The sequence below is a fragment of the Mchenga conophoros genome, linkage group LG1 (genome assembly GCF_057382185.1).
Source record: "Mchenga conophoros isolate Kocher_MC1m ecotype Shallow Benthic linkage group LG1, M_conophoros_male_GT1.1, whole genome shotgun sequence".
NCBI lineage: Eukaryota > Metazoa > Chordata > Actinopteri > Cichliformes > Cichlidae > Mchenga > Mchenga conophoros.
In genome coordinates, this window is record NC_140526.1 from 13,488,883 (window position 1) to 13,506,636 (window position 17,754).

A 17,754-nucleotide genomic window follows, 5' to 3' on the forward strand; every position below is an offset into this window, starting at 1 on the left:
CGAGGAAAATGGCAGACTACCACCAAATATGAATTCTGCCAACATTAGTCTCCTGCTAAAACCAGGCAAAGACCCTTTATTTCCCTCAAGCTATCGTCCAATTTCTCTTTTAAATGTAGACCTTAAAATAATCTGCAAAGCTCTCTCAAAGAGATTAGAGAAAATGACCCCCCTCTTAATTCATCCTGACCAAACTGGTTTCATAAAGGGTCGGCACTCCTCAACAAACACTCGTAGATTACTTAATTTAATAGACTACTCATACGATAAAAACATCGAAGCCATAATATTATCTCTAGATGCAGAAAAAGCATTTGACAGAGTTAATTGGAAATTTTTATTCGCAACTTTACACAAATTTGGTTTTGGAAACTCTTTCATAAACTGGATAAGAATATTATACAATTCCCCAACGGCTCGTATCAGAACAAATGACCAGACATCCTCCAGCTTCTATCTCCTGAGGGGCACCAGACAGGGATGCCCACTCTCCCCCTCACTTTTTGCAATTTTTATCGAACCTCTAGCAGCAGCATTTAGACAGGCTACAACAATTAAGGGCATAAAATGTAAGAACATAGAACATAAAATCAGTCTCTATGCGGATGATGTGTTGCTTTTTCTGCAAAACACACAAACCAACCTCTCTGAGGTAATTACTCTAATAAACTGGTTTTCAAGAGTTTCAGATTATTCAATTAACTGGCCAAAATCTACAGTTCTCCCCATTAACTGCTCCTTCCATAATTCTTCCTCTGCCCCACTGCAATCCGGAAATATTAAATATTTAGGTATTAATGTCTCTCCTAAGCTTTCAGACTTAACTAAACTAAACCACATCCCACTTCTAAAGAAAGTAGAAGGCGATCTGACTAGATGGAAATCTTTACCCATATCACTCATGGGAAGGGTCGCCACTATAAAAATGATGATCTTGCCAAAAATAAATTACTTATTTTTGATGATCCCTAACAAACCATCACAAGATTGGTTCAGATCTCTGGATTCATATATTTCCAAATTCCTTTGGAAAGATAAACCCCCGCGTATTAGCTTAAAAACGCTACAAAGAACCAAGGATAGAGGAGGATTAGATCTGCCTAATTTTCACCAATACTTCTTAGCCAACAGGCGTCAGTTCATCTCAGAATGGTTAAAACATACCTTCTTAGTTGAGCCCTGGCTAGATGTTGAACAGGCACTATGCAAGGATCTAGAGATTTCAGACCTACCATTTATTAGCTCAAACATCAAAAGACATGAATGCTTTAAAAGTATCAACATCAGCTTTTCTCTAACAGCATGGTGGGAGTTTCTAAAAATAACGGAGTCTTCATTAATCCCATGCAAACGTACACCTATCTGGAATAACCCTGACATATTACAAAACAATAATATGATTAATTTCCCAGAATGGAGTTGTAAAGGAATTAAATACTTAGAACATATATTAGAGGGAACAGAATTTATTCCATTTGACAGACTAGTTGAACAATATGGGATCAACAAGACAAGGTTTTTAGAATATCAACAAATTAAATCCATAGTAAAAAAGAAATTTAACCTCAGTCAAGTTGAATTACAAACACCACTAAGTGCGGCACATTTTCTTACTCTTAAATCCCCCAAATTATTATCTAAAATATACAGAACACTTTCTAAATTAGATGAATCAATATCCCTTCCTACTGCAAAGTGGGAAGCAGATTTATCAGTCAACCTAGACCAAAACTTCTGGTCTCAGATTTGCTTAAAAACTTTTAAATTAATTAAAAATCCCAGTCTGCAATTAATACAATACAAAATACTTCATAGAGTGCACTATACAGGTCATCGGATGTTTAAGATGGGCTTTACATCTTCCAACAACTGCTCACACTGTCAAGGCAATACACCAGACAATTACATCCACGCTCTTTGGTTCTGTCCACCAGTGCAAAAGTTTTGGCGCGAGATATGTGAAGACTTATCAAAATGTCTGAAATGTAACATTCCAACTTCCCCCTTAGTGTGTTTGTTGGGCAGCTTAGATAATGTCACTTCAGAAAAGAATATAGCCCATATGATCTTCACTGCCCTATGCATAGCCAAGAAAACAGTCCTCATGAACTGGAAAAATAAAAATAATCTTAATTCTAACCAATATAGAAATTATCTATTAGATTACATTAGTCTTGACACAGCCTCTGCCACCACATCAGATCAATTGCTCTGGGCCCCTTTTATCAGCTCCATCACCTAGTGGGGGTGGGGGGTCATAGTTTGGTCCCGCCTTCACTGTTGTGATTGGTGAGGGGGTAGGGACAGGCTTAGGGCGTCGGGGGGTTCCCCGGAGGCATCTTCCTTGGGGGGCTCAACCCGGGGTAGCGGTCACGTCCGGTTGAGGGCTCTGTTGGCTCTCAGGTGACTGTTTCCTCGCGGCTGCGTGCAGCGGGGCTAGGGGAGGGTCTGTGCTGACGGACGTGGGTTACTGACCTGGCAACCTGGCTGCCCCTGGGTGGGTCCGGGATGGGCGTGAGGTTCTGGGGGTGCTCCGTCTCTGGGCGGGGGCCCGGGCCGGGCCTCGGGGGCTCGGGTCCTGGTTGGTGTGTTGCCGGGGCTGTGGGCGGGTGGGTGCATGGGGGCCCGGCCCTGGAGCAGGGTGCCGCCGGTGCATCGAGCCGCCTGGGGGGCTCTTCAACTGGTGGGGGGGATGGTCACATCCGGCAGGAGCTTTCTTCTCTCAGGAACTCTCTGCAGGAGGGGGAGATACAGGAGAGGTGGAGGAAGATCTCAGCCTGGGCGTTTACCGTCTTATGTAGTCTGGAAGATGTGTGGTTGGTGGGGTGGGTGCAGTTTTCTCTGTGGTGGGGTTGGGTGGACTGTCCAGGTCTCTGTGGAGCCGGGGGGCGCTACTGCACTGGGCCCCGGTCTGATGGGCCTGGGCCCCCCTTCCCTGGCGGGTCGCGGAGGGTGGGAGTGCCTACTGGGGTCAGCGGGGGAGCTGGCCCCAGGGAGGGGTTACCTGCCCCTCCCTTCCTTCCCTCCCCATCTCCAGCTGCCTCCCTCTTCCCGCTCCTCCACAACCACCCACACATGCAGGGCCTTGGAGTGGGGGTATGTCACCAGGGTGCAGAGGAGGCTACCCCCCCCCCCTGTCCCCTTCTGGCTGCCTCTGCCTCAATTTTATCCCACAACTTAGACATTCACATTATTCACACTCTCATTACACATACATATAGGATCTTGGGGGTGGGCACAATCACGGAGTCCAAATCACCATCAGGGTGTATACCTCACCCCTGACGTCGTTGCCCACCTCTCAATTTTAAATACACTTAGTCATTGAGGGCTAGCAGGAGGGACCATGTGCTTACCTGCTGCTCCTTGGCAGGTAGCTCCATGCCCTCCTGGGTTTTAATTGCACCTTAGAACACATATGCATCAACACTACAATGAGCGGGTGGAGGGAGGTTTGGAGTCTTCTCCCACCCCCATTCTCTGCGGCCTGCTGGAGCGGGGGGGCTAGTAGGAGGAGTTGGCCATCCGACTGCGGTCTGGGGTGTGGGGCCTCCCTGCTGCTGCGGAGTCGGGGTGGTCTGCCTCTCCCCACCGCAGGGAAAAGGGTAACACCACCTGGGTCTGGGTGCAATTCCCCCCTCCAGGGGCAAGGGTACCTAGACCCGGTTTGTAGAGTACGCTTGGGGAGTGTGATTGTGTGTACAGCGTCTCTTTATGTCTGTCTCCACGTTGGTTGAGTGTGGAGTGAGTGCATATGAGAGCATGAGGGTGGGAATGGATGTTTGTGTCTGTGTGTGCCTGTATGTCTGTGTCTATATGTCAGGTTGGGTATCAGACGCCACCTCTCTGGGGACACCTCAGGCCCTCCAAGGTTTGGAGGCCTATCTCCACCCACCACCACTTCCCCTGCCGGTGGCGGACTCCCTCAGGTGTCGGTGTGTTGGTGGTTCTTTGTGTCTGGGGGTGGGCGTCCGGGTACACACCGGCTCACTCCTTGGCGGCCGCTTGTCGGGGCCTGGGGCCTGGGGCTCGCTCGGGCCCCTTTGGAGGTGGGGTGCCCCCGGCCTCTCGGCCTAGGGCTCGGTCACTCAGGCGCAGCTGGGGGCCGGCGGAGCTCACGGGCGCGTCACTGCAACCCCCCCTGGCTTCTGCTCCGCGGCTGCTGGGTGAGCCCTCATCTGGGACTCTCCTCAGCTCTTACTGGAACAGTGGCGCGGCTGCCCCTCTGTTGGTCTTCCATGGTCTCTTGTGTTCTGGGGGCCTCTGGATGTCTGGAGTTTTGATCTCCTCCATACCCGCTTCACACCCTGGAGGATGGGGCTGTGGCCCCCCCACACTCCCTAGCAGATCATTACATGGAGAAACCTTTGGAATGCAAGCATGCTGATCCACACAGGTATGCACACATGGGTATTCACAGACGCGGACTAAAGCTTTCTTGGCTGCTGCCTCAAAGCACACTGTGCGCTGTCTATCTTGCGTGCTGCACAATATCGTTTATTACTTAGTAAATACTGATATCTATGACTAGCTAGTTTATTGTGATGGTGCTTTGTTTTCTCTATTATTATGTTGCTCTTTGTTGTTTGCTGTCTCCTCTGTTTGTTTGTTTGTTTGTTTGTTTGTTTTTTCTCCATACAGGTGACCCAGGAGTTTTTTTTTTTTTTTGTCTCTCTTCCCCCCCCTTCTCACCGTCTCTTCTCCCCTTGGGTTTTCTTTCTTTCTCTCCCCCTCTCTCTCTCATTCATTCCCCCTGTCCTATTTATTAAAAAAAAAAAAAAAAAAAAAAAAAAAAAAATGACAAAGGATGAACTGAAGCTCTGCCATCACGTAATGTCGCATACTGCTGTTTCTGATGTCATTTAAAAAAAAAAAAAAAAAAAAAAAAAAAAAAAGAGATACAGTGAAACGTCACAAACAACCATCTGTAAGGAACTACAATGATAATTAAGTAATGGAACACGTCTATTCTCTACTTGTTTTGCTGTATTTTTCTTCACGCACTAGTATTTAACGGCGGAAGTGCTGCCTTAGAGCGGACAAGTGTGAGAGCAGGACAATAAGAGAAGTGTCACTCTGTGCATTTTTCAAAGCCTTAGGATAATTTATTGTTTCTATCAGCAGAGATTTCCTCCCCGTTCAGCAGGTAATATGTCACTCTGTCAGTCTGGGATGAAAGATAACAACAGGGTGGATTTTAGACTCCTGTTGGGTCTTGTAGAAATGTCTTGCACCACTGGGTGCGTTTCAAGCACTAACCTGTGGTCGGCAAAGGACTCTTCGTTCTCTGCGTTGAGTGTGCCGGCGGACGCAAACATTATTGTGGTATCCAGATCAGCAATGATCCCAGACACAGCAGTGGCTGCTGTAATGCAAGCCTGAGTGCCCTTATTGCCTGCCTGGAGGGCTGAAAGCACCAAAGACACCTGGGGACGTGAGCAGACCATTAACCACACAGGTGAGGATGCTCAGATGAAGGCTTTTTTCGCCCATCTAGGATAGGTTGGTAAATTTTATGATGCACATTAATAAGGACAAACAACTTTGGCAGTTTGCAGCAAAGTAGTGTTACTTTTGGCTCAGTTTGAGTAAAGTATATTTTTACTGGTCAAAACAGAGAAGAGCAAGAGGGGAAAAAATGTCAGTACGTTGCAATGTCACTGAAATAAGTATGTGTGATGTTTTTGAAGTATTTCCTTCTTATGTGTAAGTGGTATTAAAAACACTGGATGGGGGAACTAAGATCAGTAGTGGGCAGAACTATTGTAACAAAACCGGAACAAAATTTAAAAAAGCACAGTGTGTTTTTAATTAAATAAGGCGGTCCCATTTTATTGACAGAACAATACCTTCTCTGTGACTGCACGGGCACAATCAATGAGCTCCCGCTTAGTAAAACTGTCAGACGGGGTGATCTGCAGAGCTCCGGCCTTTTGTACCAGAAAGATGCAGCCGTGACCAAGGTCCTGCACTCGGGTTTTGATCTGGAAACCAATCTACAAACACAAACCAAAGCAAGAACATAAAGGAGTTTTTTTTTTATTATTATTAAAATAATAGTTTAAAAAAAAGTATGTATGTATGAAAAAATGCCACATTTATGTTCCTGGACTAGAGAAGCTTTGCATGATTATACAGGTCATGGTTCAGCCCCTCAGTTCATGTATTGTTTGAAACAAGCTTTTTTTGCTCCATTCCCCTGCCCTTCAAGCCAACTTTCATCTGACTGGCTGCCCTTTGTAAATAAGAATTGAGCAGGTGGATGGAGCTTCTGTGTTCACAATGCACACAGCCAAGAAAAAAAACAAAACATAACAGAGTGTTTAGAGAAGCCTGAAACTAGAGTTTTGATGAAAATTCACCTACAGTAAATATATTTATATATGAATAACAGAAAATAAGGAAGAGCACATTAGGTTCTCTTTAAATCCACAGCAGCCTAAAGGTCACAAAAAGAAAATTCCCATATTGAAGGAGCAGAGCTCTTTTGTAAGTAAAAACTGTTTTCAGAGTCCTCCTCACCTCCTCTGGTTCAGCTGTGTGAGCAGCCAGTCGTCCCTGAACAGCGAGCTGGCTGTAGTCCACAGTCACCTGTGATGCCAGGGCTCCCAGCTCATCTGGACAAGTCACTGATTTGGTCATCTGATAAATGGAGGGAAAAAGAAATTCGGCACTAAAAAAACCCAGATTAACTTTTCTTCAACAAACTATCAAAAATCATTAACTCATAGTAAAATCAAGGCTATGATCACAAGGTTACCAAAGTGATCAAATGAGAGGACGAAAGTAGAGATGTGACAAATGGAGAACATTAAAATAAACGAGGGACTGCAGGTGGATAAATAATTTTAATCAGATCTTTGGATTCTCCCAGGTAGATAAAATCATTAAGTCTGTCTCACTTACTAACTACGCTATGAAATGCTGTGAAGTCAAAATCAATTTTTCTTTTATAAATGAGCTTGATTCGCTTCGATTTAACCGACTAGTCATCTCACAAAGATGGAGAATTAGGACCACACGACAGGACAATTTCTACTAACCGCAGATGGCTGATAAACTACAACATCAAACCGTGGATTATCAGAAAAAAGCTTGATTTCAGAATTGACATGTAAATCAAAGTATTTCGTTTATAATCAACAATAACCCAGTCGTAGGTCACAGGTGTACTTCAGGAACAAAAATCTTAAGAGTTATTTTGAGAGCTTACCATTTCCTGAGCAGTGACAGCAATGGCTTTAGAGTATTTCACCATACTGGTCTGGTAATCCACAAATGAGCCCTCAGGTTCGGGTGGTGTACCTTCATCCAGCTAAGGAAAAACACACACATCAACACACAGTTAAATTGCCACTGCATTTTTTCATTTTAGGCACGATCGGTTTGTCCTTCGCAAAAGGAACAAACATCTTCAAACGTGAAGGAAATCAATTTTTCAGCTCTTTAACTTGTAATGGCACGTTACATCTAATCTACCCTTCAATTATACCAATTTTGTCAGGTGTGCAGGCATCAGCAAACCGACATTAATGCAGCTTTCTATTCAGGGAAACCCTCTGTATGAATGATAAACACTCATTATGAATTATGCACTCTGTAATTACAGCTTTAAAACCGCATCAACCCCAAAAACATTTGATCATCAGCTTGCAGTTCAAACATTATACGTTTCTAGCATTTCTGCCAAATTAGACTACTTGTAATATCACGGAAAAGGCAGAGAAGACAAAAGAGATTCCAGAAAAACATGCTGGTACTGCAAGATAGCATAATACTGCAAGTGCATGATGTTTGCACCTCCTGCTGATAGAAATAATACGTTAAAATCTGCAGCCTCGACTAGGTGACTCAAAGTTAATCAGAAAAGCTGTTTAAATCGCCGCTGCTAAAAACCACAATGGAGGGTGACCATTACGCCAATGGGATTATTGGGGAGGATTATCCCCATTTAATCAACTGCACTGACTGACACGCAGACAAAACACGCACCTGCATGCTCAACATGTACTAAAAATGAACCATTTTCATAAATTATTCATGACATGCCACACAAAGTTGATGCAAAGATGCTGTTCCCTCTGGTGAAGCCACACTCCTGAGACGCTTCTTCACCTTTGCAATGCTCCTCACTCAGCACGGTAAGGAGAAATATAATTAGCTGATGCTAGCTGCTGCCTGTACTCGAGATAAAAGGCTTTTTCTTGGTTTTCAAGCCAATAGTTTCACTGTTAATTGGAAAGATAGGTCAAATTATCTGACTCCGAGTAAGAATGGCTGCGTTCACAGTCAATGTTCCTTTGCTTCAGTTGCTCGTGATTTGTATTAATATGTTAATCAGTGACTTTTAAATGACGCCTGGGAAACATTATGGTTGTAATCAAGATGTTACACAGAGCAACGGGAAGTCATGGGTCAAATGAACACAAGAAAAGAATAAAACTTTAATTAGATGCTGATTGCTCTGTAACATTTGCTTCCATAAGACAACTTCTGTTATGGCTATTAACTTTTAATCCATTTACCACACACTCAGTTTCTTTATAGCATTCTGGCTTCCGTAGGTGGGAAATCTTTCAAAACAGGATGTTTCCCACTACGCAGGTTTAAAAATTCATACTAAAATGGACTCTAACTGTGGAATAAAATATCAAGTTGCTGCATTTTTAGTTTTTAGTCTATGTTTAATTTTCCATGCCTGTTTTGGATGTTGGGAACAGGGTGGACAGCAGGTGGTTTTGCTCATTGTAAGATAATGTTGGATGATGTATTATCTGACTAGCAGCCATGCTGTCTTGCAACACAAATGAAGACAGAATAGAGCTGTCAATCACCACATAGTTGGTGATGAGCTGAAATAGATGATGGTGAAAAGCAGACAATCGCTGATGCGGACAAAGAGCTTAAAGGTGGAGGTTTGTTTGTTTTTTTAGAGCTGCAGTAATGTCTGTTATTTATGAACCAGAGAGTGCAATTAATTTAACCAAATAAAACTCTAAACATATCTTTAAATTGGTGTAGATGTTATTCTGTGGCTTCTGATCCAAATGACGACACACTGTAACCGGCTGCACTCACCTTGGCCATGGCATCTGCGATCGACTCCACCATTCCTCCCACCATTCCCACCTCACTGGCAGCTTCATTAAGTGTCACCATGATGTCATCAACCGCCTCCTTCATGAGCTGAGCTGCCTCTGCTATAGCATCATGGGTATGGGATGCCTGTGAAATGTGACATAGCACAAGCACATGTGAAATACACGCACCCCATTTTCAGAGGTTTAAAAATGACCTTGTCAAACTAACCCATATATCAGGATATCAGGATTTATTTGCCTTTAGTAACATTTAGGTTTTTGCAATATGTATTTGGAACATTATCCATTTGCACTGAAATCGAGTCACTTCTGCAGCGTTTGGCTGAATCTGAGCAGAGAGTATAGCTCTGTACACTATAAACACTAGCAGCCATGACATACTAGTACCCATGCATGTCCATGTCATAACATCGCCTCTAGCGTGTTTGACAGATAATGTGGTATGCTTTGGATCATGAGATTTGTTGGATGTGGACTAGCATGAGGCGAGCGCCATTTGCCCATCATATTATGGCCAAATACTGCGTTTTTACCTGAGGTTATTCCTACAACTTATAGCTCTATGAATCTGAGCTTTTGTCACCCCACTTTTCCATCTGAGGAGCAGAGTAGGCTGTATTCTCTATGTCTGGTGCAGTGTTTCCTACCTATATTGACGATACTCAGTGTGATGAATTGTTGGTCTGCTTAGTTAATCCATCCAGAGGTAGATCTCCGTCTAAACAGAGGCTCTCCTACCGGATTATGGAGTCCATCTCCCTGGCATATGGTACAAAGGGACTCTCTTTTTTCCTCAAAGTGTGAAAGCACATTGCACCAGAGGAATGGCATCCTCATGGGGTCTTTTTACAGGTATTCCTGTGAATGATGTTTGTGCTGCAGTTACTTGATCATCACTGCACACTTTTGTTTGGTTCTATCATTTGGACCTGGCAGTCCCGTCAGTGGTTCATTGTGTCCTCTCGGCTGGATCTACCCTGCAGTCGGATGATGGTGGTCTGACTCTGGTTCAGCGGCTGCTTTGTGAGATGTATATATATTTGATACTATGTGTGTACAGAGTGAATTGCCTGAAAGGGTACAAACTGTTCTGTCCTCAACTTCTGTTCCCTGAAGGAGAGGAATTAGATACACCGCCATTGTGCAGCTGGGCTCAGTGAAGAGCGGCTATCAAAACTGAGGGATGACTGTGATGATAAGGGTGTATTATATGCAGGCAGGGCCTCACATATGTCACATATCGTTTGCATTAATGGCGTGAACAGAAGTGTCTTCAACCAGGAAGTGTTATATCTCATCCTATATGTGTTATATCTTCTTCAACCCCTTCAGGGAACAGATGTTACTGACATAACAGTTTGTTTCTTTCCTCCATTTGGTTTCATCTGTCCAAAGATTTTTCTTTTTTATTTAGAGATATACAAAATCTTGTCTCTGAGTGTAACCAGTGGTTTGCACTTTATTGTAAACCCTCTTTATTTCCATTCATTACAGTTTTTGAAGACAATTATGTGCTTACCAAGTGTTCAAGAATTGGTTAGATGCCGTGAAACTGTTTTACTTAACCATGGAAATAATTCTGTAATCAGACCTTTTTGTGCTGCCGAGCTGGTCAGTGTGCATTCATTATTTTAAAGAATTTAGCAGATTATTATTTCTTCTGGGATTATTTACTTATTTTGTTTTTTCCACCAAATATCTGTAATTCCAAAATGGTTAATGCAGAAATTTTGTAAAACCCTTTTAATTAAAGCTGAAAGTCTCCACTTTAATCGTATTTTGATCAACTGATTAAAACTGTGGTGGCACACAGGCCCGTCTCTCCCTCGTCACGCATGTGTGATACTCTTTTGCTCCCGTTGTTTGGGAGGAGTTAAAAAGGCCTAAATGGTGACACCCTTTGCTCCACCCTTTTGACACATCATTGTGTATCATAAGTGTGCAATAAATACAGTTAATTATACTTGTTGATGCACTGGAAAACTGAATGATGGAGATCATTTTCCAATATGTGTAAAGGAAGCGAAGGAGCACTTTAAACAAGGTGCATAAAGCATAAAATGGTCGTGCCTTTGGGTTTCCTCCACCCTCTTTGGCAGCATAGAGCATTTGCAGAGCCGACTCAGCCAGCGTCTTTGTTTGGTCCAGGAAAGTCATCTGCTGCTGGTGGTCCTTCAGCTTGGACGCCACACCCACGGAGGCCTTGATCAGTGGCTCAAAGTAGCCAGCCAACTGAGTCACCTGAGGTAAAAGAAAAGTTTTTAATGAGTCCAGAGAAACAGCACGAGTCAGCGATATGTAGGCTGAAGTGCTAAGTGTCACATTCACACGTGAAGAAGCACGGTTTCAGAAAATGAGCAGCTTCTCAAATTATTTCAAAATGGTACGGTCATATAAGTGTTAAACCTTTTATACATTTCACTTACTGGGCACAATTTCAGGCCATTAAGCAGACTATTTGGTGTGCAGACAGAATAAAAAAGGAATATGTTGCAGTAATAATCTTCTTTACAACACGTGAAGAAATGCTGATAAGTTTGCAAAGATGGACAGTGACACAGAGCATTCTAGTGGGAGGTGAAAGTTTACTCATATAAAAGTCAAACTAACCCTGCTGCTTGAACAATGCATCAACTTTTTGTTTCAAAAATCACTATTATTTAATGATAGATAATGCTGAGATAATTATAACAGCCCACAGCTAACCTAAACATATAGGCAACACTCCTGCCACTGAATCCTGCTGCTGACAAAGACAACTTTGTTGCTCCACAGTTGCAGTATAATAATAATTAAGGCACTGCCCTATATACCTTGTGTCCTAGTTGGGAAGCTTCGCCCCTGGCAGCAGTGGAAACGGGGTCAATTAAGTGGCCAATTTCCTGCACGGTGGACGTCAGTTGCTCTTGTAGTGCCTGAAGAGAGGAAATAAAAAGAAATTGGTTTTTGTGTTGCTTTTTATGGGAGACAGAGGTGCATTCAAAGAAGGCAGCTGGGACCTGCTAAAAAGCAGGAAACATAACAGAAGGATAACTGCCCTGAGCTACTCTGACTTTTAATATGCGAGCTTAAACTTTTTATTATTTAGCAGGTGCCAAAACTTCCCCATTAAAGCCAGTGTCAGGGTGTTAAACATAAGACTCACATTCTGCCCATACTGTGCTGAAGGACTACTGCAAGAAGAACTACTGCCATTCAAATGTTTTGTTACACTCAAAGACACAAAAGGAAAAGAAAGAAATAATCCCTAGTCTCTCTTGAATGGTCTGAGAGAAGGACAAGGACAGAAAACCTCATTAATACCACTAAAAATAGACTCAAAACCGACAGATTTAGCATACAAAAAAGTGGGAAAAGTGGAAGTGGGAAAAAAGAAAAGGCAAAAGGAGCAGATTAATATCTACGCAAGTAACAAAAAAACAAATGAAAACACAGACAAAGTTTGTGTCTGCAAAGATTCGGAGCCATCTTCCGATGGCCGCTTACCTCCAGTGAGATGTCGTCTCTGCTGGGTAAGTTCTGGCTGACAGCGGCCAGAGAGGCCTGCTCAATGTCCCGGATACATTTGTTGATGTTATCAATTGACGAATCGCACTCCCGCTGGCCTGGGGCCTTGTCCCTGCAAACAGGAGAGGAGAAAAAGGGAACCAGAAAGACAAAAATGAGTAATGAAGAAAGGAAAAGACCAGAAGAAGAAATGTTAACATTGGAATTATTAAAACACAGACACATTGCAGGATTTCTATCCCCCCCCCCTCCCCCTTTCTCTACTGGCTTCCTCGTCTCATTGATGCTCAGGTCACATCTGCCAAACTGTGGCCTGTAGGGTCTCGTCTCTGCATAGGGAGATCAAGCCAGGCAGCAAAATTAGCTTTGAAGCCTTTGATTTGTCTGTGGCTCCGGCCTCATGGGCAGATTAAGTTCGTTAAACATCCATTTCCATGCACGGTGGCACACCAAAAGTAAGACTAAAATAAAACCTCGTCTCTGTGCTTAATGAGGCTGACAAAGTTATGAGCCCGGCTGCTGCAGGATGCTATGTGTATTCTTTGGCCTGAAATATATCACTGAATTCTATTACACTCCCAGTACTGAATTTGCAGTCTAAAAAGGAAGACGGGCGATAAGGGCATCAGAACTGAAAGCGACGCTAAGCCGGCTACGCATGAATGCTAATGTGCAGATGTTCTGAGACGAATGAGAACCTTAACATTCAGTGTGTTTGGTCTCATGGAATTAGCCTCTCATGGGCATCAGTTTTGTTCTGATCAAGGTCAGGTACAAAACTGTGTGAAAGAGGAGATTAAAAATGTGAGCTGCACAAAACACAAGTGTACGTAACCCCAGGTTACAGCTTTTGGCTGCCCCCTCTCAAGGTGCTTTATACAGCAATACAAGCAGATAAAAAGGGAGCACAAACTGTGTTACGCACAATTCATCACTGCACGGAAATAGACTACAGTGGTGTTGAAGTGCGATAAATTATTAAACTGGTGATTTGGAGTCTTCCTGGGTTGAAAGGGTTTCACAATCCCTGCCAAATCATGATATTATTTTGTTTTTGTTTAAATTCTGCTGCCCTAGCTGTTTGCCCATTTTCAAACCTAAATCTGAACAGATGATGGCACCAACTTCATATTTATCTAACAGACATGAGCAGTATTGATCTCCTCACCTAACCATCAGCAACAAAGTGAATGTACCTATCACCCAAAATGTCAAAGTGTTCCTTAAACCTTTGCATAAACACTCCTGCTGTAGTTTGTCTTTTGCAAGTCTCACTGAATCATTGTTATCTAACCGGATGGCTGTGATGAGACTCTTGATGGAGTCGGAGACAGTACGAGAATGACCGGCCAGGACGGACCACGTGGGCGGGTCTTTTGGGTTGATAACCAATGAGCGTGCGGTTTTGAGCAGATGGGTGGAGCTATCAAGCATAGACCGTGCCGACTGGAGGATGGGCTCCTGTGCTGCAGAGCCCTAAAGAAAAAACAAACTCAATCTAAATTTTGCATAATTTTCCAAATTTTTCTTCAACCGGTAAACTGTAAAAACGCACAACAGTCCTGCACTAATGTTAACAGAGCCACACCTCAGTGCTGATTTTAGCGGGCACGCTGGCAAACTCTGGGTTGGAAGCAAATGTTGTCAAGTTTTCAACAGCTTCAATTAGTGGAGCCGTGGCGACTCGACACCTGTTCCTGTTTTCCTCTGAGAAATCACCATCTAAAGCCTGGAAAGTGAGAGAATGGAATTTTAAAAAGGGTGTATGAAACAAATAGCATTAAAACTGACTGTATTAAAGTTATCAAACTTTTGACAAGATAGAAACATACCTTAATTGTTTTGACCAAGTTGGCAGTGCTGTTGGCAACCTCCTTGGCAGACTGCACAAAGTGCCTCTTGGCAACAGGATTGGTTGTCTTAGAAGAAGCGAGACGACAGGCATTGCACAATGCCGAGGTGTGCTTAGCAACGATGGTGGCTGCTGAGAGAACCTGTAAAACAGTAAAATGGTCAATTGTCAGTGATACTGCAGGCATGGGCAATCTTACAACATAAATTCAGGACAGTATCTGTAGCGATAGATCAGATCAAAGCTGACTACTGGAAATACTAGATTTGATATAAGAGGCCCAAATGTACAGCAAATGTACAGTCTTATTATTTTTGTTTTGAACGTTTTCTGGAACTTTTGGCTTCAGCAGACAGTCGCCGCAGAGATAAGAAGAAATGAGATGAAAGAAAGTAGGAGAATGCAGTTAAGGTCTGGTTAGCAGGGAATTGACTCAGGAACTCCCTGCAGACGCCCATGTGGTATGTATGCAGTTTTGTGCCATTTCCATTTATTTGAACTAAAAATCATTTACTAATAAAAGATTTTCATTAAAATCTCTGGTATAGACCGATGAGCTGAAATGTGACTTATGTGAGAGTGCTTAAGAAGTTGCATAATTAGACAAAAAGATGTTAATCTTCAACGCAGACAGTTGTTGATGGAAATAAAGGCAATAATAGAGCAAATATTAATATTAGACTTCCAGATCTGCAGGGAAAGCATCTGGCTACCAAACAGTTGGATGCTTCTGCACAGAATATTAAGCAATTCTGAGCAAACGGATAACCGTCTGCTTCAATAATTCTGTTTTCTAGAAATGCTATTCTGAACACATATCAGTCCAACACACTGGTCTGATAATGAATCATACTATAACATCTCTGCAGAACAGCGTAACCACAGTGCTATGTTGGCACTGTATATTACACTTTTATATAATTAACTGGCTTTGGTTGTATATGAGCAGAACAGTGGATATACCTGGGAGGGGCTGCTTTCTGGGTCAACAAGATTCTGACAGGCCATCTGGATTGCTTGGTTGGCTTTAGCAAACTGTATGGGATCCACCAAACCCTGGTGTCCCGCCTGACTGTTAGGGTCTGACACACCCACCAAGTAAGAAGCCTGTGGAAAAATAACACTCATCAAACAGCATTCCCCATAATCACCCCGACTGCTGTTTCTTTATTTGCCCAGGGAGCGTGACAATCGTTGCTCTAACACTCTGTACCTGTCCTGCGGCTTCAGTGAGGCCACACAGGGCTTTAGACGCTGATCCCACACAGTCGCCAAATGCAGACACATCCCCGGTTTTGCAGTTCTGAGAAATGCCAGCCATAGACTCTCCCAGGACCTGAACAGAGAGTCAGCAGAGAAGAAATGGTACGCTTAAGATGCCTAATTGGAAGTGTGCCGTGTGCTTTGTGTCTGTCTGCTTTAGTCAAAAGCCTACCTTCGAGTTCTCCATCACACTCTCGATACAGTCAAAGTAGGAGAGGTCACTGACCGGTTCATTAGGGTTGTCAAGCATTCCTCTGACAGCCTGGGAGATGAATAAAGGTTTTAAAGAAGTTTGAGAGGCTTTTATTTTCACTTTATTCTCATTAGTCAGTGCCAGAAAAGAGAGGCGTCTTATAATCCACAGCTTGTATTGAAACGCGCTGACACCATTGATGATTGCGAATGCTTGATCGCGAATGCTTGATCGCAAGGTGGAAAAGTTTTATTTACCTCCAACTCTCTCAGGGCATTGTCACACTCCTTCTGCCCTGGAGCCTGCTGTGTGCACAGAGTGATCAGCTGGTTGATGCTGTCAGTCACAGCTCTGGCATAGAGAAGAGGAACAAACATCACACTCCAGTCCACGAGAGCGTAAGGGAAACAGGCTTTTATTCTGTGCGCGTCGCTTTTGAAATGTGAGAATTATTCCTGCTTGTTTCCTTGTGCTAATAACACAGCTTATACACTCACCCTTGCAAATACCTACGTCTTTTTTGTTTGTGCAAGCTTATCAATTTCATCCCCTTATCTGATCGTCTCAACATTTTGTTTGCATCTCTCTTTTTGTTTGCTTTTAATTTTTTAAATGACCCGTTTTGGTTGGCAGCTGAAATTGGCCCCATTAAACCCATTAATGAGTATGTTATCATAGCAAGCAGATGTCTGAGTGCATTTTGCTGATAATGTGAAAATCATAACAAAGCCCACTTGCCTTGATAGACGCTTTTACCATATGCTCATTACCGAATGAGTAAAGTGGTAGTTTAAAAAACAGATCTAAACCAATAGCAATAAAATAGAATTATTATGTTCATAGCTTTGAACAGCTAATTATTTGCTGTTAGTCTTATTACCGAACCCTGGACCTTGAGCCTTATATCAACTCTTTGATCTTAAGATCTATCATGAGATACTACCAATCAAATCTGCTGTAAATATTAAAAATCATGGTTTGTGGGTGTGTGTAGGGGCCAGTTGTAGTACCTTGCTGCAGCAGCTAGCAGGTTCTTGGCGTTTGCTGCTGCTGGGTCCACGGACAGACTTTTAGCAGCCAACAGCAGTTTGCTAGAAGCCATGGAGATGTTCTTCAGGTTACCAATCACCTGCACCTGGTCGTCCTTTTTCTAGAATGACACACACACACAAGCGTGTGAAAATACATTTCAAAGGAGTCTGAAGTCTTTGTCTCTTTACTGGGATATCTGAGTTGTGATACGTGCTACTACTGTCTTAATATTGATGACCAGATGTTGGAATTGAGATACAAAACCAACCTGAGTGTGCCCAGCCATCTCGATGCCAGCATCCAGGAACTCATCAAAGTCTTGGCTGAACTTTCCAGAGGCCACAGCCAGCTGGCTGCTGGAGCCTCTGGAGGCGTGGACCACCTCGCCCGCTGACTGGTTTAGTTCAGCTGCTGTTTGGTTGAGCTCACTCTGGGCCTCCTGGAATGACTTTGAGGCGGGTGGGATCTGAAGGCAGCACAAAATAGAATGATTCAAGATGAAAGAAATTAAATTATTTGTAAGCGTCAGAGTAATATCTAACAGTTCCCCAATGCATTTACAGCAGGTGTATCAGCAATAATGATGTCACTTTAGTGCTAACCCTATAAACTGAAAACTGTCTGTAAACCAAAACATGTTCAGTCTTAAATTTGAAACTTGACAAATGTCTAAAAAGCAATAGAAATGTAAATCATGCCCCTTTCCTGACTTGCATGCTTAAATGAAATCAGGTTTACACTCCCGTCAGATGAACAACGCTGCTGAATGATTTAAAAGTGGTCACTAAAGAATGCTTGAAATGATA

General features: G+C 43.1%; 1 protein-coding gene across 1 annotated transcript in view; it reads right to left on the minus strand.

The window, feature by feature from the left end:
• The window catches only part of LOC146583066 (talin-2), a 108,615-nt gene that overhangs the window by 15,077 nt on the left and 75,784 nt on the right, over positions 1–17,754 (minus strand). Inside the window, exons 31-47 of the mRNA XM_085266750.1 lie at positions 17,217–17,414; positions 16,927–17,066; positions 16,174–16,267; positions 15,896–15,985; positions 15,674–15,796; positions 15,424–15,567; positions 14,441–14,602; positions 14,197–14,337; positions 13,903–14,084; positions 12,588–12,720; positions 11,915–12,016; positions 11,172–11,342; positions 9,079–9,225; positions 7,214–7,315; positions 6,523–6,642; positions 5,850–5,996; positions 5,260–5,426 (exon numbers count right to left, since the gene is read on the minus strand). Of these exons, the coding sequence (XP_085122876.1) occupies positions 5,260–5,426; positions 5,850–5,996; positions 6,523–6,642; positions 7,214–7,315; positions 9,079–9,225; positions 11,172–11,342; positions 11,915–12,016; positions 12,588–12,720; positions 13,903–14,084; positions 14,197–14,337; positions 14,441–14,602; positions 15,424–15,567; positions 15,674–15,796; positions 15,896–15,985; positions 16,174–16,267; positions 16,927–17,066; positions 17,217–17,414 (2,363 nt within the window). The remainder of the gene's footprint in view (positions 1–5,259; positions 5,427–5,849; positions 5,997–6,522; positions 6,643–7,213; positions 7,316–9,078; positions 9,226–11,171; positions 11,343–11,914; positions 12,017–12,587; positions 12,721–13,902; positions 14,085–14,196; positions 14,338–14,440; positions 14,603–15,423; positions 15,568–15,673; positions 15,797–15,895; positions 15,986–16,173; positions 16,268–16,926; positions 17,067–17,216; positions 17,415–17,754) is intronic.